The 17,124-nt window shown below is 44.4% G+C and overlaps 1 protein-coding gene across 6 annotated transcripts in view; it reads right to left on the bottom strand.

Annotated features, from left to right (window-relative positions):
- Positions 1-1,072: 1,072 nt before the first annotated feature.
- LOC114047093 (bcl-2-like protein 1) overlaps positions 1,073-17,124 on the bottom strand; it is a 45,764-nt gene continuing 29,712 nt past the window's right edge. For all 6 annotated transcript variants that reach the window (XM_027867809.1, XM_027867808.1, XM_027867807.1 and 3 more), the window contains exon 3: positions 1,073-3,255. In XM_027867809.1, coding sequence (XP_027723610.1) covers positions 3,118-3,255 — 138 coding nt within the window. In that variant the 3' untranslated portion in view covers positions 1,073-3,117. The remainder of the gene's footprint in view (positions 3,256-17,124) is intronic.

Raw genomic sequence — 17,124 nt, 5'->3', positions numbered from 1 at the left:
CCTGGCCTTCTTAGAGTACAATTTAATTAATGGAGGTGACATATTCACAAGATAACCAACAATTCAATCTTGTGTGTGCTCAGGGTCCCATAAATGTGAGTTCAAACACCAGGGGCTAGGATGGTCAGGGAAGGTTTCTCAGAGCAAGTGGGATTTGAGCTGTTATTTGACAGGGAGGGAGCAAACATGCCATGCAAGGGGAATTCTGTATTTATGTGGCAGAGTCATGAGCAGACAAAGAGATAGGAAAGCTCAAGGCATGTCTTGGGAATGTCGAGAAAACCAAATTGGCTGGATCTGAGGTTCCCAGAGAGAAAAAGAATCATAGAATTTTAGGGACTCAGTGACCTTGGACAAGTTACTTTCCCTCCACCAGTTCACTCCTTTGTAAAATGAGGGTGTCGGACTGACTCCATGGTCTCTTAATACAGTCAGTTGTTCAAATGAGCCATCAATGGAAAATGGGATAAGATGGCATGAAGACAGGCTGATGGATGAAGTATGTGGCATTTGCCTCGGTTCATTCCAGCAAGAGGTCCTGCTTGAGAAAGCTCATGGGTTCAGAGTTAGGGACTTTCAGAGATCAACAAATTGAAACCTTTATTTTTACAGATGAATAAAGTGAAGCCCAGAGAGGTCAAGTGACTTGCTTAGCTGAAGTCACAGAAGTAGCTAGTAGGAAAATCAGGATTCAATCCCAAGTACTTTGGCTCTCAATTTCAGCACTCTTTTCACTACACCATACTATTTCAAGTTTGTGCAAAAGCAGTGGCTGAAGGAGGGAGACTGGGGTCCAGTGAGTCTGGTTGTGACAGTATCAACTGTATCCACAAGAGGGCAGCTGAATCCTATACCTTACACAAAAGCAGGGGTAGGGACTTGGCGGTAAGGCCTGGGTTAGGAGCTAGGGTTCAGGTTCAAAGGGGAGTGATTCTCCCCTTAACCCCAAAACATTCCAAACAAGAGAGAATGATGCTATGCAAGGCCCATCCCCATGACCCTAGGAGTGGCCCCCCCCACCCCCCACCCTGGACCTCCCTTTTGGACTCCCCATCACACAAGAAGCACTCGCTACCAGCAAATCAAACACAATTTATTAGTTGAACTGCACTTCCACCATCACACAGACTACTTCAAAGAGCCAGGATATGGGAGAGGGAAGACCCTTAGGCCTGGGCTGGGGAGTTATCAGTCTCCCCTACACCTAGGGGCACTGAAGGGGAAGGTGGGGTTAAATGGGGGAGGGGGAACCATCTCCCCAAGCGTTCACCACACGGCAGCCCTGCAGAGCCTCACATAAATACAGACACGCTTAACAAAAATAGTATATCATCTTCACAAGGAATAAAAACTAATCTCAAATATATACAGCAGAGACAAGACTATGATACAGGGGCAAGGTGGCATGGGGAGAGTCAAAGGGTGGTGATGAGGAATTGGCTGATCCATCAACTGGGATAAGAAAAGCATTTTTAATGGTAGGTTGGTGCCACTTACATGACGGACTCAGACCCATGAGAGAGGTCATAGGTTGGCAGGCTGCGGAAAGCGACAAACAGCCTGGCCTGGCTAAGCAGTAAGCACCCAAAATATGAATTCTGAAAGCTCAGGGAGGGAGTTTTGGGGTATGGCCCGAGAGGGAAGTTAGTATGGTGGAGTCAAATCTTTCTCAGAACCAACCTCCCTTCTCCCTCCTCCCCATTTTCAGTCACCAAGCAAACACAGTCAGGCTATCAGGATCTTAGAGATCAGCCAGTCCATTCCCTCATTTGACAGAAGAGAAAACTGAGGCTCAGAGGACTGATTTGCTCAAGGTCACACAAGTTCTTAGTGGTGAAGCTGAGATTTGGGCCCAGGTCTTCTAAGTCCTAGGAGCAGTACTTACTCCACTAGAACATGCCACCTTAAATGGGAGGGGTCCTGAGAGCCCCGGTAAGCACTCCCAGGTATTGCTAGGCATCCTGGGGCTCCCCTTCACCTTTGGGTCTGAGTTTCACCTTTTTTCCAGGGCATTGGTTGAAAGTGATTCAGGAGAGAGGCAGATCCACATTCTCCTGAGATCTCCAAGAACTAAGATGACTAAGGAATACAGCTCTAAACAGCTCTCAGTTGCTACTTTTCCTGGGTCTCTCCCTATACCTCCTGTTTTCTCTTGATGGGCAGGAGCTAAATGGGGTGGGAGGGGCTATTCAGCAGTTTGAGGACTCAGATATGGTGTTGAACTGACAACCATCAATACCTTCCTTCTGTAAGCCCACTAACTCCAGCAAGAAATATTGGTCCAACTCACCAGCCAAGACAGTCAAAGCCATGGCAGGTCACTATCCTGAGACACTTTGGGTCACCTGTATGACTGGATTCCTAGGCTACCTCTGAAGGTGGTGGGTGAGGCATGATTTGGAGTTACCAGAAGGGGCAGTATGCTTGGAGAGGTGCCTAAGGCTGGCCAAACCTGGTGATCTGGAACCTGTGACAACTAACTACAAGGTTACACAAGCAAGCCACCCACCCCCTGCTTCAAGCAGGAAGTCCTTACAGAAAATCTGACCTTAGTAATAATGTAGAGGCCTAGATCTGAGAATACCTCTTCTTGGCCCTTCCCAACATTAGGGACTACAAGGGGAGTAAAATTATCCATTCTCATAACACACACGCAAAAAAATGAAGTTGATTTATTATTTTTTCCCCCTGGAAAATTCTATGGGTGTTTTTATAAGTTTTTCTTTTCTTTTTTTTTTTTTTTTGTTGATTCTTCTTGATTTGGTCAGGTTTGGGGAAGGGCCCAGTTATAGAAGTCTGAGGAAGGAGAGAAGTCATGACCAGGCAGCCAGCACCCCCAGTGTGGTAGAGCTTCAAGAAATTGCATGTTTTTGTTTTTTTCTTTTTGGAGGACTTAGAAATTGAACAGAAAAAGGGCCCAAAGGGTCTCAGACTGTATACTACTGGGGACCTTGGAGGTGGGAAGGGGGTTGGGACCATAGGAGAAGGTCAGGTTTAGCCCCATGTGATAGACATCAGCTGCATGTAGTGGATTGCCTCTGTGTCAGCACAGAGTATAGGCCAAGATGGGTTGAAGTGGGTGGATCAGAGAGGTTCCAAGGTAGATTCAGTGTATGGTCACTTCCGGCTGAATAGGGACCCCAGTAGGACTACACCAGCCACTGTCATGCCAGTCAGCAGCCATCGGTTGAAGCGTTCCTGGCCCTTCCGGCTCTCTGCAGCTGCATCATTCCCATAAAGCTCCACGAAGGTGTCCTGTGGGGGAGAAAGGATTTGTTGGGGGCAGTTGCAACTAGGAGTCAAAGAAAAACCAACCCAGACAAGAGCCCAAAGCACTATCTGGGAAAAAGGAGAAAGACCAAGGACTTTCTTGCTACATGAATATAGTGTACACAAATATAGTGGCCATTTTTTTTTTAAAATTTCCCAATCCCAGCCCACAAAATTACCTATCACCAGTCCAGTAGCAAATAAAGAAATGCAACCAAGTCATTCTTGTAACACCAAAGTGAGGGCAGGGCAAAGGCCCAGAGGCCTTTTTTCTAAAGGCCAGGGAGAACATCACTCACTTACTAATCATAAGACTCAGTATGGAATCATAAAAGGGACACTGGACTGTGCAAACTGGATTCTACCATCTACTAAATGGGACTCTGGGCAAGTCATTTAACCTCTGTGTTGGTATCTCATTTCACTGAATTCTAGAACAAGAAGGTCCTTAGAACATGTTGGCACAAAGAACATAGAATATCAAAATTACAGAGGACTTCAGGACATTAAGTAGAATGAAAGAACTGGAGAGGACCACAAAAGAGAAGGAATAGAGAAAGGAGAATGTCAGAAATTGGAAGGGCTCACAGAACACATAGAATGTTAGTGCTGCTGAAGAGCTGAAATAGATGTCAGGGTTGAAAAGGGCCCTAGAACATAGAACAGAAAATGTCTGAGTTAGAAAAGGCCTTTGATATCATCTAGTCCAACCCCCACATTTTACAGATGGGAAAACTGAAGTCCCAAACTGGCAGAACGACTTGCTCACTGTTACACTGAGGTAGAGATGAGAACCCAGTCCACACGTACTCATTTTAAGCTGCCTTTCTCTTTAAAAATGGGCATAATAATCCTGTCCCACCTCTCCTGAAGGTAGTTGTGAGATAACGGATTGCATTGTGCTATACAAACACAAGAATTCAAGGAGGCAAAGCGTCGCCTTCCTCAGATGGAGGAGGAAAGAGGAGGAAAAGAATGGAAGGGCTGTGTAGGTCAGGGAAACAGGGCTGGAGATCCATGTGGGAAGGAGGGACTATGCCCAGAAGACAACTGTTTGGTGGTTCTGCTGATGGATGTACTCTCGACGGAGGCATGTGCGATGGGAGTGGGAAGGCATAAAATTAACCAGATTTGGAGGCACAGTCATGATAGAGCATGGCTTGCTTTGCTTCAAGGGGAAAAGCAGATTCTCACTACCAAACCCTATCCTAGTCAATGACACCACCCAACTGCTTTTGGACCTCCTACCTCTCTAACACCTCCTCTAGCAGAATGCCAAATAGCCTGAATCCTAAGAATCTAGGCAGGGGCTCCTCCTCCTCAATCTACTTCCTGTACCTTCTTAAACCTGGATCAACACACACCTCCAGGAAGTCTTCTAGGATTGCCCTCCCCAAAAGTATCTTTATTGCATCCCATCCCAGCACTTAATCAATTTATACTGATCTACACTTGTACCTATCTGCCTCAGAAATTTATTAAAGCATTCTCCCAAAACTACTGCAAGACAGGATCTTCTGACTCCAAACTCAGGGCAGATACCTGATGGCAGGGTCCATAACTTGGCTTCCCTCTGATCCCCACCATATATACTCACAGGATGATGGGATGTGAAGGGGTGGAAGGGATCTTAGAAATCATTTGAAAAGAGAAGAAACTGAGGCCTGGAAAAGGGACACAATTTGCCCAAGATCACACAGGTAGAAAGTAGCAGAGGCAAAAACTGAACTCAAGTCTTCTGACTCCAAACCCAGTGTTTGGGCTCTCAGGTCTGGGCATCCCATGGAGGCTTGGATTAGGAAACTAAGGTCTCTTCTAATTTTAAGATTTAGATTTCAAGCTAAGAGGACACAGCAGACTGATTACTCATATCCAAGAATCTCTTTCTACAGGATGATAGAATGTTAGAGCTGGAAGGGACTTTAAAAAGCACCTAGTTCAATGCTATTTTATAGAGAAGGAAATTGAGGCTAACAAAGGGGAGGAGATTGTTCAAAGTCATACAGCAAATCAGTGGTGAAGCAACAACAGGATTCCAGGTCTCCAGATTCTCAGTCTCGCTTGCCTCTTTAATATGGACCTTAGACCAGCAGGCCCACCAAGCAATTTGGGGCCAGGCTTCAAGTTCATCCACTGAGGCTGAGCCTACACTTGAGAGCTGCTCATCACCAACAAGCATGAGATATACAAAGATATAAAAGACACATTCCCTAATCAAAGCATTTGTAAGGTAGCTGGAGACATGGGATATACATACATCACTAAAAATTCAGGCCATCTGTGCTAGTGTAGTACAATGGAAGGAGCAACAGACTTGGAGTCGGAGGATCTGGGTTCAAAGCCCAGCTCTGCCAGTTACTACCTATTTGCAAAACCTTGAACAAATCATTTAACCTCTGGGCCTCAGTTTCCTTCTCTATAAAAGGAGGGTACCAAGATCCTTTCTACCTCTCAAAGCCATTCATCATGGTGCAGTGGAAAGAACACTGGGATGAAATCCTCGCTCTGTCATTCATTGTTACCTATGTGACCTTGGCAAGTGACTGAACTTCTCCAGGTGACAGTCTGATCACCTATAAAATGAAGAGGTTGAACTAGACAACCCTTAGACGCTCCCTCCCAGCTCTAAGTCTATGATCCTATGAATCCACAAGATCATGGCGGGCTGGAATCATCAAGTAAGGCTTCACAGGGGAGTAGGACTTGAGCTGAATTTTGAAGGAAAGGCAAGATTTAGGTAAGTGGATCCAGGGTGGGAGGAAATCTCAGGGTCATTGGTCAAGAGACCTGAGGAATCAACTACAAAGGCGTGCCCACAATGGAATGGGAATGGGGTACTTTCCATTATTGGAGGTGAGCCAGATCCAAATGGACTCCTTTTTCCTGGGAAAGACATCAATAATTTTTCCTGATCCCCAGGGAGTGAGGGATCCAAAGCCGAAGCCACGTGATCTACTTAGAGAAACCCTAAGGCATTCAGTTCTCAACTGTAACCCTTTCCCAGCTAGAGGAAGGATCAAAAAAACAAGTACAAATGGGCAGAAAGGATCACTGGATCAAAACCTAGTTATTTGGTGGGGCAGAGGAGGGTACCCCATATCCCAGTGAGGCTATTTCCTAACCAGAGGAAGAGATGCCTATGTTCCCGGCAGGGCCCCTTCCTAAGAACTGAGCTGGGAACTACAGGGAATTTTAGGTCTTTGCTGGGGCCTAACGAGTAAACAGGCTGTTGTCCCCACAGAGACACAAAGCACATACTGTCCAGGAACAGTCACTCAAAGAGAGCAGAGAACAGTAGTTTTGATGCAACAACAAACAAAGCTCACATATTTTCCTCTCTCCTTCCCTGCCCTCCTCCCCACCCCACCCCCAGCTCTGGTGCATTCCTGTTCAGCTTCTGGGGAGGTGGACAACAGGAATTCATTGCGGGTAAAACATGCCAGGTTCTCCCTGGAATTTGGATCCTGGGCATAGGTCTGTGCCCAGAAAGATGGGCTCTGTTTTTCTAATGCAGCTGAGAGGCAGTGGGGTGTGGGTATATTTAGCTATTGGTTCACACAACACCCTTGGAAACAACCACAGCCATTTTCTCTGTTGGCCCAGATAAATAAACAGGGCTGCCAGTCTGGAAAAGCAGAGATAAGCCCTGACCTGCCCCCTTTCCCCTTGGCCTCCCTCATCACCAATAGCCTAGGTGTTATGTTATATTACAACTAGGTTTATGTTTGTAGATGAGGGTTCTGAAATCACAGGGGCAAAGAGAATATTAAGGTTTCTGGGAAGCTCCTAGTGAGGAGGCCTTTGGCTTAGACCAGGACAGACGCAGGGACACTGCTAGGCTAATGGTAATAGTTGCTATGGGGAAATATGTGGAGCTTCTACTTCCTCATAGCAACATAGTAATGGATGTCATCCTTTGCCAAAAGCTTCCAGTTGGCCACCCGGAAGAAAGGTTACAGTATCACAGAATGGTGGGGCTGGGAAAAACTTTAGAACGTGGAGTGTTAAAACATATAACGTTAGAGCTTCAAGGGATCTTTGAACATACAATGTCAGAGCTGTTAAGAAATTCAGATCATCCAGTCTCACCCCTTCATCTGAAGGAGGAAGAAAGAACCTGAGAAGCGATCTGTCTAGATCACTAGCTAGCAGAGCTTAGCCTCGAACCCAGCTCTTCGGGCTACTCAGCCGATATCTAGCTAAAGTCTCTGCTTCTAAGAGACTGGTCAAACTTGTGGATCCCCAATTCCTACCTTTATGGCTTTTCTCAGATCTTTCTTCCTCCTCTCTACTGAGCCAAGTACAGCTCATTCTTGAAATCACACCCTCTTCAGGAAGCCTTTCTTGGATATGCCAGCTCATAATCCTCTCTTCCTCAGAACTCCTGATATTCTTCCTGCCATGTGCCACTCACGGGGTCCTTGGCACTGTCAGTGATTTAGCTCTCTAGCTAGAGCCTGCTGCTCTGCAAGGCTTGTGTTTTGTTCCTTTATCTATTCCTAACATTGAACAGTCAGTGCCTTCCCAACTAAACTCACAGTACGTCTCCAATAACATAGGATGGACTGTGGTGCTATATAGCGAAAAATGCAATTGACGTGGATACAGAAAAGCTGGGTTCAAGTTCTGATTCCAACATGTACTAGCTGTGCAATTCTAAACAAGTCACTTCAGCTCTGAGCCTCAATTTCCACCACTGTAAATGAGGATAATAAAACTTGCACTATCTACACCTCACACATGGTTGTTTTGGTAAAGCATTTGTAAACCTTTAAGTTTTACAGAAACACAAGTTAATCTTAACCTCTTCCTGTAGGAAAGAATGTAATGCTCTTGGGTATGCAATGCCAATGAATAAGAGCTACACTTGAGGGCCAGTTCAGCAGCTCAACAGGAATGTCAATTCTGAGGTGCCATATCACACTTATCAGATTGGCCAACGTGACAAAACAGAAAATGATAAATGTTAGAGAAGATGTGGGGAAATTGGAACACTAATGCATTGTTGGTGGAGTTGCAAAACGATCCAACCATTTTGGAGAGCAATTTGGAACTATGCCCAAAGGGCTATAAAAATGTGCATACCCTTTGACCCAGCAATAGTACTTCTAGGGCTATATCCCAGAGAGATCATACAAATGGGAAAAGGACCTACATGTACAAAAATATTTATAGCAGCTCTTTTTGTGGTGGCAAAGAATTGGAAATTGAGAGGATACCCAACAGTTGGGGAATGGCTGAACAAGTTGTGGTATATGAATGTAATGGAATACTATTGTGCTATAAGAAATAATGAGCAGGTAGACTTCAGAAAAACCTGGAAAGACTTGTATGGACTGATGCTGAGTGAAGTGAGCAGAACCAGGAGAACATTGTACATAATAACAGCTACATTGTGCGATGACTAATATTGATAGACTTAATCCTTCTCAGCAATACAAGGACCTAAGACGTGTCCAAAGGCCTCATGATGGAAAATACTATCCACATCCAAAGAAAGAACTATGGAGTTTTAATGCAGATCGAAGCATACTATTTGCTATTTTTTTTCTTCTGCTGGCTGTGTTTTGTTTCCTCTTTCTGGGTGTTCCTCCTACTGCTTCTAATTCATACTAATGTGAAAATATGTTTAATAGGAGTGTGTATGTATAGCCTATATCACATTGTGTGCCATGTTAGGTGGGAGGAAGGGAGGGAGGGGGAGAAAAATTTAAAACTCAAAAGCTTATGGAAGTGATTGTTGATAAATCAAAATAAATTAATTAAAAATTAAAAAAAAATGAGTGGATCAATGTTCAACTATCCCAGTTTAAGCACTGAACTGGAACTGCTTCCTGGATTATTTTCCATTTTTCAAGGTCCAGATGAAGGCCCATTTCATCTATGAAGTTTTCCCTAACCACCCAAGCCCAAGGTCAACTATCCCTCTTCTGGCCTCTTACAGCCCTGCAGACACAGGCTTGTGCTTGCAAGGAATAATCCTGACCTCAAAAGAACTTGTATCTTTATCCTGTCTTCCCAACCAAACTGTACACTCCTTAAGGATAAGGGCTGTGTCTTGTACCTTGAATGTATCCCATATAGCTCTGAACCCAGGTTAGATATGAAATAGCCACTTGGTAAAACATCCTTCAACTGGCTGAAGGTAGGAAGATCAAGTGACAGACCCTACACCACAGGAAAGTGGGAGGAAGGAAGGGTTGTTGTTGCTCAGTCATATGACCCTGTGGACCATATATACTTCACACATGGAGTTTTGTAGGCAAAGATCCTAGAGTGATTTGCCATTTTCTTCTTCAATGGATTAAGGCAAACAGAAATTAAGTGACTTGCCCAGGGTCACATAGCTTGTGAGTGTCTGAGGCTGGGTCTTTCTAACTCCAGGCCCAAGTGCTCTATCCACTGAGTCACCTCGCTGCCTCTTGGGAGGAAGGGTAGAGGTGATCAACAGTTAGATTTCAAAGTGGTTGCAGGATCTAGTGCAGGAGACCTTAAGAGTCAACCAAGCTCAACCCCTCCATTTTACATATGAGGCCTAGGAGAAATGACTTGCCTACAAGCTCCTCCTTCTACTTGCTTCCCTCTCTCTCCACTTGCACAGCACACATTTATGTAACTTTACAGAGTGCTATACATACATACATGCATATACGTGTGTTTGCCGACCTTGGCAACAGCTCTGTGATATAGAAGTATAAAGATTATCCCTATTTTAGAAATGAGAAAACTGAGGCTCAGAGAAAAGTAGTCACCCAACTGGTGAGTGCCTGAACCAGAAATCCAACTCAAATCTCATTTACAATCCAGGGTACTTTGTAATACCATTGAGTATGGGACTTTCCTTACCTGGGCCAACAAATACTTTGTTAGTGGGGACGATAAAAAACAAACAATTTATCTGGTAGGCCTCATGATCTGTTCAACTGTGGCGTGTTCTCCTAGTATAAAGGCTCAAAGTAAAATCAGGCTGGTGATAGTGGGAACAAAGTTTATTGACTAAACCTCAGAAGGCAGAGTGAGAATGGACGACAGAAAAAATACACAATATAGGAATGAAGAGGGAAAATAAAACCCTCCCTTCTCCATGTCACCATTAGGAAACAAACTCCCTTACCAAACCCAACCTGCCCTTCCTCTTGGGTGGTTCCAGAGGGAGCTGGGTTCATTGCTTCCTTCCGGGCTATTTTGGGAAGAGGTAGTCTGGGAAGAGGAACAGTGGTGGGTTGAGGGGGGGTGGAGAAGAGATGGGCGTGACTTCAGGCAGAAAGATCCCCCACACCCTTCTAATCTTAAGTCCAACATGAAGGCTGTGTCACTCACTGAGTCATTTCCCCTTTCTGTGCTTCAGTTTCTCCTTTGAACAAAGGGATGATAATGTCCTTTGGGTTTAAGAACACGACTATGTTAGGAGAGTCTTGGGAGACAGCAGGAAGAGAGTGGAAATAGGGGAGATGGGAGTGTCTATTTAACACTCTTAGCAAATTAAGAGGTCAGGGATTTCACCAATTGACTCACTGATTCAAGGGACCCTGGACATCATTTAGTTCAGTATGATCATTTTACAAATGAAAAAACTGGAGCTCAGAGAGACCTACCTGAGGTCACACAAAGTAAGAAGTAGAACTGGTACTCCAATCCTGGTTGGTAAAACCCTAAGTTCAGGGCATTTCCCACCACACACACACACATCTCTAAGTCTCTTTATTTCCTCTTTCTTCAAGTGAACACACCAAGTTCCATATCCCAGTAGGACTGGAAGTTTTGGGGGTTTTTGGATGGGGAGAGGAGAGGAGGAGGGTAAGAGAGAAAGGAGAGGCTTTTCTCCAGAGGACTGTTATGAACTTGAGGATAAAAAAATGAGACTTCAGGGAAAGGGTTCACAGAGGTTACTATGGAAACTGGGGCAAACTGTACCTGGGGAACACACACAGGTGGGTTTCTTGGTATTGGAAAGTAATGAGACAGGTCTCTTCATGGCTATCTTTCTCCAACTCTGAGGTTAGCAGCTACTCTCCCTTCCCCCTACCTCAACCCAATTAAATTCTGAGAAGCCACTCACACTTGGCATCTTCATTTCTTGGAAAAGGAAATGGGGGAGGGGAGAGGGAAGAGAAGATAGAGAGTTATCAGGCACTACAGACAGTGTTCAGAATCTGCAATAGGTCCTCAAGAAGGCTAGTTTGACAATCTTAGGGTCTGACTCCTACCCATTCCAGGCCCATATTGCCATTGCCCAACTCGGAAGTGGAATTAAAGAAGGGCACCCTGGCTAGGGAGACACAGGGCAAGTAAGTTATGATGACATATTGTGCGGGACAGACCGGACGGATGATAAGAATGCTTTCCTCTCTGGGCTTGTTTCCTCATCTGTACAAAGAGGTAGCTGGATGAGACAGTCTCTAAGACTCCTCCCAACTGAGGCATTTTATGTTCTAAGAACAAAGTGATTTGCATTAAAGTAAGAATTACTTTTTTCCTTCTTGGGTCAACTCTGTGGGGTAGACAGGGGCTCACTCTTATTAGTACTTAACAGGCCGCATGTAGTAGGATGAGCACTGGATCTAGGGGCAGAGGATCTGAGTTCAAACCTGGCTCTACCACTTATTGCTTATCTGACATTGGACAAATAATTGTTCCTCCTCAGGGCTCTGTTTCCTCAACTATAAAATGAGGGATTTTAATGAGATTCTATCTAAGATCCATTCCAGCTCTAAATCCTATGATCCTGTCAATTCATTACTTTAGAGTCTCATGTACCTTGTTCCTTCAATATGAGATGGACTTGGTCTTAAGCATATTTCCCACTATAAAAAGACCTGTTTCTTTCCTCCTCAGTCCTATATTCCACCAAACTACCCTGCCAACCTGGGAAAGGTAGGAAGGTCAGAGACACTGTAAACCCATGTTCTATCCTCTAAGTAAGATTTTTAGAGACCCAGCAGGGAAGGAAGAGAAAATGGTACTCTTTCACCTCCCTTTCTAGGCATGTCTCACTTCTGGGGTCTTCTTACCTTAGTCCACTCAGGGATCCATGGGCAATCAAAGTGCTTCTCTGGCTGATCAGGGTATCCTCTGTGCTGCTGCCTCCCCCAGGTTTAACCTTTTCCCAACCCCTGCTCCAACTCTCCTTTCCTTACCCCATTTTCATCATGGTTGATCTTCACTAAGTGTTTGTGACAAGGTAAAAAGAGTCAGAAGACTAGCTGGTATGACCTTGAACCAGTCCTCTCTAGGCTTCAATTTCCTCATGCCTAAAATAAGTGGATTGCAGTAAAAGCCCTCCAGGGTACCTCCCTTCCAGTTCTAAAATCTATAATCTCTGGTTCTGAGTCCTAGTTCCAGATCTATGACTAACTAACTCCTTGTGTAACTTTGGGCAAGTTGCCTCCCTTTTCTGGGTCTCAGTTTCCTTCTTTGCAAAATGAGGGGGGAAGACTAGATTATTTTTCAGCTCCAATACTCTAAAATTTTGTTTGAAGTATTTTACACTAAGGTATGAATGACTAATAAATAGCCTAAACCTTCCCAAGGACTCTTTGTAATCCCAAAATAAAAGAAGATTCATTAATTAGTGGAATGCATGAGAGAATATATTTTTCCTGCGTTTCTGTTTTGCTTTTTCCTCCTCAAGCCAAACGAATGATGTCATATACTTGCCAAACTCTCCCCCCACCCCACAAAGGTTCACTATAAATCATTTAATGTTAGAGTTGTAAGGGACCTTAAGAGAGAGAGCACAGAATAATGATAAACCGGGTGGTCAAGTGGAAAAAGCACTGGATCTGGGATCAGAAGGCTAGAGTTTTAGTTAAAAATTCTAGTTCTGATACTGGCAAGGTGTACTGCTTTGGACAAATCACATAGTCTCTCTGAGTCATTTCCTCATTTATAAAATGCTGGTTTGGGACCAGATGGTTTCTAAAAGTTACTTCTGACTCTATCCTAGTATTCTTTGAGATTCACTTATGTCTAATCTAATCCCTCCTTTCACAGATGAGTGAACTTGAGGCTTAGAGTACAAGTGACTAGTAAGTGGCAAAGTTAGGATCAGAATGCAGGTCTCTGGACTCCCTGTTCTAGAAACTACACGTATTATCTCCTGGAGGCTGGCTCGGGCCGTGAGAAGCTGCACTTCTCTACACAGGCTGTACATGAGGTTCCCCAGGGTGCTCTGGACAGCCGCCTGGCCTGCCTGTGTCACTGAGACCTTTTTGCCCCAGCACTAGCTCAGACTAGCCCAGGCAAGTCCGGATATTTTCAGGAACCTTTATCTGATAGGAAATGTTTGGAATTCCTGAGCTGATGGCAACAGCCCTAGACACCCCAGATACTAGCAAATCTCTGTAACATCCCTTTCTCCCCAACCCCCACCATTTCTCCTGCCAAACAAACAAACAAACAAACAAACAAAAAACCTCCTCAAAACTAGGGGGGGCCTTGAGAGAGGCTCAAAGTATTGCATTTCCTACATTCCAGTTTGCCAATCTTCTGAGTCCCTCCCCTATGGTCAGTCTCTCCTCTGAAGACGCAGAAACCAAGATGTCTAAGATAAGAAGGAAAATCCCCTGCCCATCAAGAGTTTGTGTAATCAGTACCCTGTAGCCAACTAGAGTATGGTTCACTATTTACTGACCATCAGCAAAAAACAACTTCTTGATGGTTTTCCAAGGCTATCTCAGAAGCTCCCTGGCCATGCATGGTGTCACACTTCCTCAGTCCCACTGCATCCCATGGGTTGTTACAGAGACAAGAGATCAATTTGGTTTTACAGATGAGGAAGCTGAGGCACAAAACTGTTCAGGAATTGGGGGAAATCAAGGAAGGCTTCCTGACAATGAGGATATTTGAATTGGGCCTTAAAGAATAGTCTTAGTAGAAAAATACTAGGTCATAAGATCTAGATTCTACTTTCATCTCCATCTCTGACTGAACTGATTAAATGACTTTGGACAAGTCATTTCAGCTACTCCAGCTCCAGATTACTAATTAGTAAAATACATGTAAAATGCTTCTCAGGAAAGACTTTTTTTTTTGCCTTTGTATCACTACAACCTCATGATACTGCCTGGCACACAGTAAGAGCTTGCTCAATTAATGTTTGTTGAATTGAATTGAAGATGAGGATCATAATGGTGAGGTAGGAAAAATATTTAAACTAGAAGCCAAGAAAACCTGGCTTTAGTCTCAGTTCTGCTACTACACTCTCTACTAGCTAACTTTGTGGACCTAAGTAAGTCATCTCTCTGCATCTACACTTCTTCCTTGGCAAGAAAAAAAAAAGAAAGGAGGAAGTGATTTGGAGTAGCTCATCTCTAAAGTATATTCTAATCCTAACATTCTATGACTATATGACAGTGACGGATGGTGGAGAAGAACCAAGGATTTCTAATTTCCAGTCAAAATTTGGAATATACTTACTTTTTTTTAAGTTGTACATAGAAAATGTTGGCTTCCCATATGTCCAAAGAAGGTGGTAAAATTCGGGTCAGATTATGAAAGTAAGAAGTTGATGGCAACACAGCAGTAAGTGATCCTCTGTTGTCTTGCCTAGCCCGGAAATACAGAGCTACTCATAGACCCAATTTTGCTGGGATGGCAAAGGAGCTTTGACCCACTCCCTATCTACCCCTATTAAGCTACCTGATGGCTCTCAATGCCAGGGGCTTGTCACATTAATGATGAACTTAGTGCAGACACCTATCAGCTTAACCCACTGCTTCTCAGAATTCTCAAACTCATGCAATTGGCCAGCTTCCCCAGCAGCCATTTTATAATATATTACATCTATCCTGTTTCCTTCAATCACCCTCCCAGAGCCCTTCTTGCCTCTTGCAGGGACTAACAATACCTTACTAATTGACCTCCCTGAACCCAGTGTCTCTTTTCTCTAGTCCATCATCCTCACAGCTGCCCAAATGATATTCCTATAGCACAGATCCAACCATGCCGCTCCCTAAACATGCCGTGCCCAAGGGCAGCAATGCATCCCCCCACTGCACATTATGAAATCGCTGCATCTTTCAAGTGCTTGGGTGCCACTTCCTACAGAAAGCCTATCCTGAGCCCCTCCAGGAGACAATTATGGTACCTCCTCTCTACATATCATTTGATATTTAATTGTTTGTACATGTTATTTCTCCCCTGATAGGATATAAGCTCCCTGAGAGAAGTTATTTTCTCTTTGTCTGTGTGTCCCTAGCACTTAGCATAGTACATTCAGTTAGATTAGCAAATGCTGGTTGAATGAATTGTGCAAATGTTTAACATTCTCCATTCTAAAGTGTCCTCTGGCTCTGACACTCTTCCTAGTCCAACATTCTATGGAGTTGAGGGTACAGTTAACACAATAGGTGGCAAATGCAGGTAACCCCAACACATACTAGGAAAAGGTGACTTTTAGCATGTGGTGACAATATATTTCACTCAGTTCCCACATTCTCCCTGCCTTTTTGCTAAGTCACTTTGATTAATTAAGTGTCTTTCTCAGAAAGCAAACAATAGAGGGTAAGGCAATTAGCTACCCCTTCTGGGATAGGAATTAGCCTTTAGCACGGCCTATCTATGGAGTCACAGGAAGGATTATGCAAACTGTACTGCTTGACTTTCAGATATTTCCTCACAGCCCCAGCAAGCTATGGAAAGTACAACAGCATAATTCCTGTTAGCTTCATGGTGGCAAAAAAAACAACTTGCCAGCTATGCTTCAAAATCATGAATAAGAAAAGAAAGGATCTGGCAGGTGAGGGGACAGCAAAGATTCATCTAAGACATGGCCAATGCCTTTGATGGTTCTCCACTACAGGGCTCACAAACTCCTACACGGGTTTACCCTGATAGCAAAATTTAGGGAAAGGCATTTAGAAACAACCTAATAACTCTTTTGACTCTCTCTACACATACATTTTCTCCTTTAACCTGACTCGTGAGAAACAAAAGAACAGAACTCTCCTGGTAGGGATATCTGGGCTAGGCAGCAAGAAGCCTAAGGGGTTGATAATACCCTCCTCCAAGCTAGGCAAGGAGCCAGGGGCATCACCAACAAGAACAAAAGCCTGCTGAATTAGTACACCAGGACTGCTGAGTCCTATGGGGCTCCTGTTGGGGGGGACGGGCATGCACAAACCTGCAGGTGAAGTCCTGGGAGGCCAGACAGCTGAGAGCAGAAATGAAAACAGGGTTGGTCCCAAAGGAAACCATCTTCCATCCCACAAACACCAGATAGTTGTAGGGGGATGGGGGGGGGGAGAGTGTTAGATTTGGCCCAGAAGGGGTAAGGAGGAATGAAGAGAGTCCACAGGGAGAAAGGGCTAGCCCTACATAAGGATTTCCTGTCTATCTACCACTGAGCCACGTGGTGTCCAGGAACACTCTTAGTTTCTCCCAATTCACTCAAATGGCTCTGAATACAGCTGAGGGGCAAGCCCACTGTTGCAGCTATAGGTATATTGGTGCAAGTCACCAACTGGAAGCAGAGAAGCCTAAAAATACCACTTTCAACAACAGTCCAGACATTCTAGAAGGTCTCCTGTACATCTCCATCCCCATGGCTGAGAAATCAGATTCTTGCCTATTCTGGATGTGATCTGCCTGCTTGACCCTTTCTTTGGTTGCTTAGTCCAAATGCAATATATCCCATGGGTTTTAGCCTATGTTGCTGCAGGTGTGGAGGGTTATAAAGTTGGGGTAGTTATAACTGTTATGCCCACAATGGATGACCTCTAACTCCATGGTTGACTGACTCCAAAGATAAATATCAGGGATTTCAGTTTCCTTTTCCTCAGTACCTCAGCCCCCTGGGAGGGCTGGGGTATCTAACAGTCCTAGAACAAGTATAGTAGGAAAGAAGCTGAGCTA

Source organism: Vombatus ursinus, unplaced genomic scaffold (assembly GCF_900497805.2).
Source record: "Vombatus ursinus unplaced genomic scaffold, bare-nosed wombat genome assembly UNPS02014786.1, whole genome shotgun sequence".
Lineage (NCBI taxonomy): Eukaryota > Metazoa > Chordata > Mammalia > Diprotodontia > Vombatidae > Vombatus > Vombatus ursinus.
Note: the sequence above shows the minus strand (reverse complement) of the source record. Positions and strands in the feature narration are given on the sequence as shown.